At 47.4% G+C, this 2,621-nt stretch overlaps 1 protein-coding gene across 1 annotated transcript; it reads right to left on the bottom strand.

The window, feature by feature from the left end:
- Window positions 1-383: 383 nt before the first annotated feature.
- Window positions 384-2,365, bottom strand: fgf3 (fibroblast growth factor 3). Its single transcript, XM_031877169.1, has 3 exons — window positions 2,122-2,365; window positions 1,082-1,185; window positions 384-761 (listed from the first exon to the last, which is right to left on the bottom strand). The coding sequence occupies exons 1-3, from the start codon at window positions 2,363-2,365 to the stop codon at window positions 384-386; spliced, it is 726 nt and encodes a 241-aa protein (XP_031733029.1).
- Between the last annotated feature and the right edge of the window lie 256 nt (window positions 2,366-2,621).

Here is a 2,621-nt window from a genome sequence, read left to right as displayed (position 1 = left end):
CAAAAGTAGAACTTCTTAAAAAGTAAGCTGGAAGTTTTCAACTATATTAATACATTTGTTCACACAACAATAGCATTTTAAAGAAATCAGACAGTCTGTCAGTAAATAGAAGGTTATACAGCTGTGTGTGTGTGTGTGTGTCAAAGTCTCCTGAAAGTCTTAGATCTGATAGGCCTATGTGCCCCAACACTGTGTCTTTCCTTCTCCTTTGGATTTATTTTCTCTGCATCAACAACAAAAACTTCTGCTAATCCAGTAGGCAGAATCCAAGCCATTTCCCCACATCCTCCACTGCATCAAGCTACAGTATGTGCCGAGATGAGGGGCTCCACGGTTGGATGAGTCAGAGGGCAACGGGGTCATCTCCCGCCATAACAATCTGCTCAGTCATCTGGCCGTCGGCCTCGGCCTTTCCTGGCACGATGTCGGCGTCTGCGGCGGTCACCTTGGCTGCCATGCTGATGCGCGTGTTGGTGTGCGCTCCGACTGTCTCTCAGCCGCCTCACCATCTCATGGTCCTTGTTGCCCAGCACCCGAGGCAGGAAAAGTGACGCTTTGTCCGTGCTTCGGGTTTTGAAGCCTCGCCGCGGCCGGCCTTTTCCGTTGATGGAGACGTACCATTGGCGCTTGGCGCTGGCGCGCCGCTTGCTGCTGCTGCCCGGCGGCAGTGGCTGCTCGGTGGAGTGGTGGCGCGACGCGTAGGTGTTGTACCCCAACTCATGGATCCGCTCCACAAACTCACAGTCTTTGTTGAACACTTCCTGGTGAGACAAGAAAGGAGAAAACACTGAGCCACATTTGTCATGAAGCTTGTCGTATGGTTTTGGTTCTCAAAGACACTGAGAGGGTTTCCATTCCGCTCAGCTCCGACAACACCCTCTGCCACTGTCAGCCATAAAACAATACAATTTAGGCTACTCCAGATAAACGTGTCATGTTACAGCAGATAAACGTGAGAGCCAAATCTTTCCGCCCTGTCATATGTGAGGCCTTTAACCTGCTGCCTCTGGGCCAGTGTCAGCAGCAGCTGTATGTGGTGTGGAGAAGGTGTCACAGTATATGAGATAGCATCTGTACCCACCGAGGCATACAGCCGACCTTTATCATTCATGGCCAGATATCTGCTGGAGAAAAGCCCTTTTATGGCCACAACGCCCACATCCACTGCTGTAATTTCCATAATGCCTGCAATACAGAGAAACATACGATAAGCAAATACAAATAATAAACATAAAACAGGTATATAACATAACCTATAGCTGTAGGGGGACGTTTAATAGAAGATTCATCATGATTATTTTAAACATCGTTCTTTTATTACACTGTAGATTTATTGACCAGCCCACCAATGGAAATCAATAAGAAAACATGACAAACTAATTAATGCTAAAACAAACAAACAAACTTTGGTCACACTTCCAATAAAGGAATTAATATCCGGTAGTGTTTGACACTTCGTCCCGCCCCATTCAGTATGTTTATTGGCTTTTTTAATCAGTGCTTGATTAGTCAATGGCCTATTCTGCGCTGTAGAAAGGCTCTAATGGTCGCTGATTAGATAAATACATCCGTTAGGACAGCGCCTTTGTCCCGCCTGGATGTTAATACTTTGGTTGATACTTCTAATGGAGCTTAACCTGCATGTCGGCAGCTTTGCAATGACATGATTTCACACACACACACACACACACACACACACACACACACACACACACACACACACACACACACACACACACACACAGAAGTCAGCAGCTACCACGGATGCGCTTCACTGAGTGACTGACAGTGAAACTGATAGATCCTGATACATTCCTATCTGAATTAACTCGAATATATAAATAAATGAATAACACCACATGCACATGCACAATAGGCACATGTTGATACATTTTAAGCATATAGACTGTATTTAATTTTTACCCTAAAAGTGCATCTGAATGCGTTTTATTTCATTCCACAAACCTGCATTTAGAACCTTCATTAACCTTCATTAAACAACAAGCACTGATAGAAAGAGATCACATTGTGTCACATTATAGCCTATATCTTATACTTTTCTGTGGTCATTTTGTCAGTGTTGCTGCAGTTGTCTGTGCGTAAAACCGCGTGAATACTCACTAAAGGGGTTGTTTTCCTCCAGTGATCCATCTATTTTCCCATTAGGATGGATTTGTAAATGATATTTAGTAGCGCAGTAGAGTTTCCTGCGTCTTGGCGCTCCTCCGAGGTGTTCATACACTCCTCCGCGGCCCCCGGCGTCCCTCCGCTGTCGGGGGTCGCAAGCCTGGCCCGGGGCGCAGCGGGCCAGGGGACAAACGGGATCCAACAGGCTCAGCAACACCAGCAGAGGTATCATCAGCATTGTGGCATGGCCGTGGAGCGACGATTGTATCGAAAAAATGGAGAACCCCTGCCCGGTTCTCGGGGTCCCATTAAAGTGTCGGGGCCCCAACGCTCGAGAGCTCCAGCCTTGCGCACATCCGAGCCCGAGAGATACCGCTGACTGCACTGCCGCCCTCGAGTGGGATCCGCTCCTCGCCTCTGCTGCTGCTGGAAATCCCTCCTGCGGATCTGACTGAGAGCCTCTGCTCAGACTGAGCTCAGATATAAAAGAAGCT

This window comes from Anarrhichthys ocellatus, unplaced genomic scaffold (genome assembly GCF_004355925.1).
Source record: "Anarrhichthys ocellatus isolate YVR2014 unplaced genomic scaffold, GSC_Weel_1.0 scaffold127, whole genome shotgun sequence".
NCBI lineage: Eukaryota > Metazoa > Chordata > Actinopteri > Perciformes > Anarhichadidae > Anarrhichthys > Anarrhichthys ocellatus.
This window is presented reverse-complemented; position numbering and strand designations above follow the sequence as displayed.

Coding starts and splice junctions, on each gene's coding strand:
- fgf3 (XM_031877169.1), bottom strand. CDS start 2,365: ATGCTGATGATACCTCTGCTGGTGTTGCTGAGCCTGTTGGATCCCGTT. Junction 1,186..2,121: donor GGAGGAAAACAACCCCTTTA/GTGAGTATTCAC, acceptor TCTGTATTGCAG/GCATTATGGAAATTACAGCA. Junction 762..1,081: donor AAGGTCGGCTGTATGCCTCG/GTGGGTACAGAT, acceptor TTGTCTCACCAG/GAAGTGTTCAACAAAGACTG.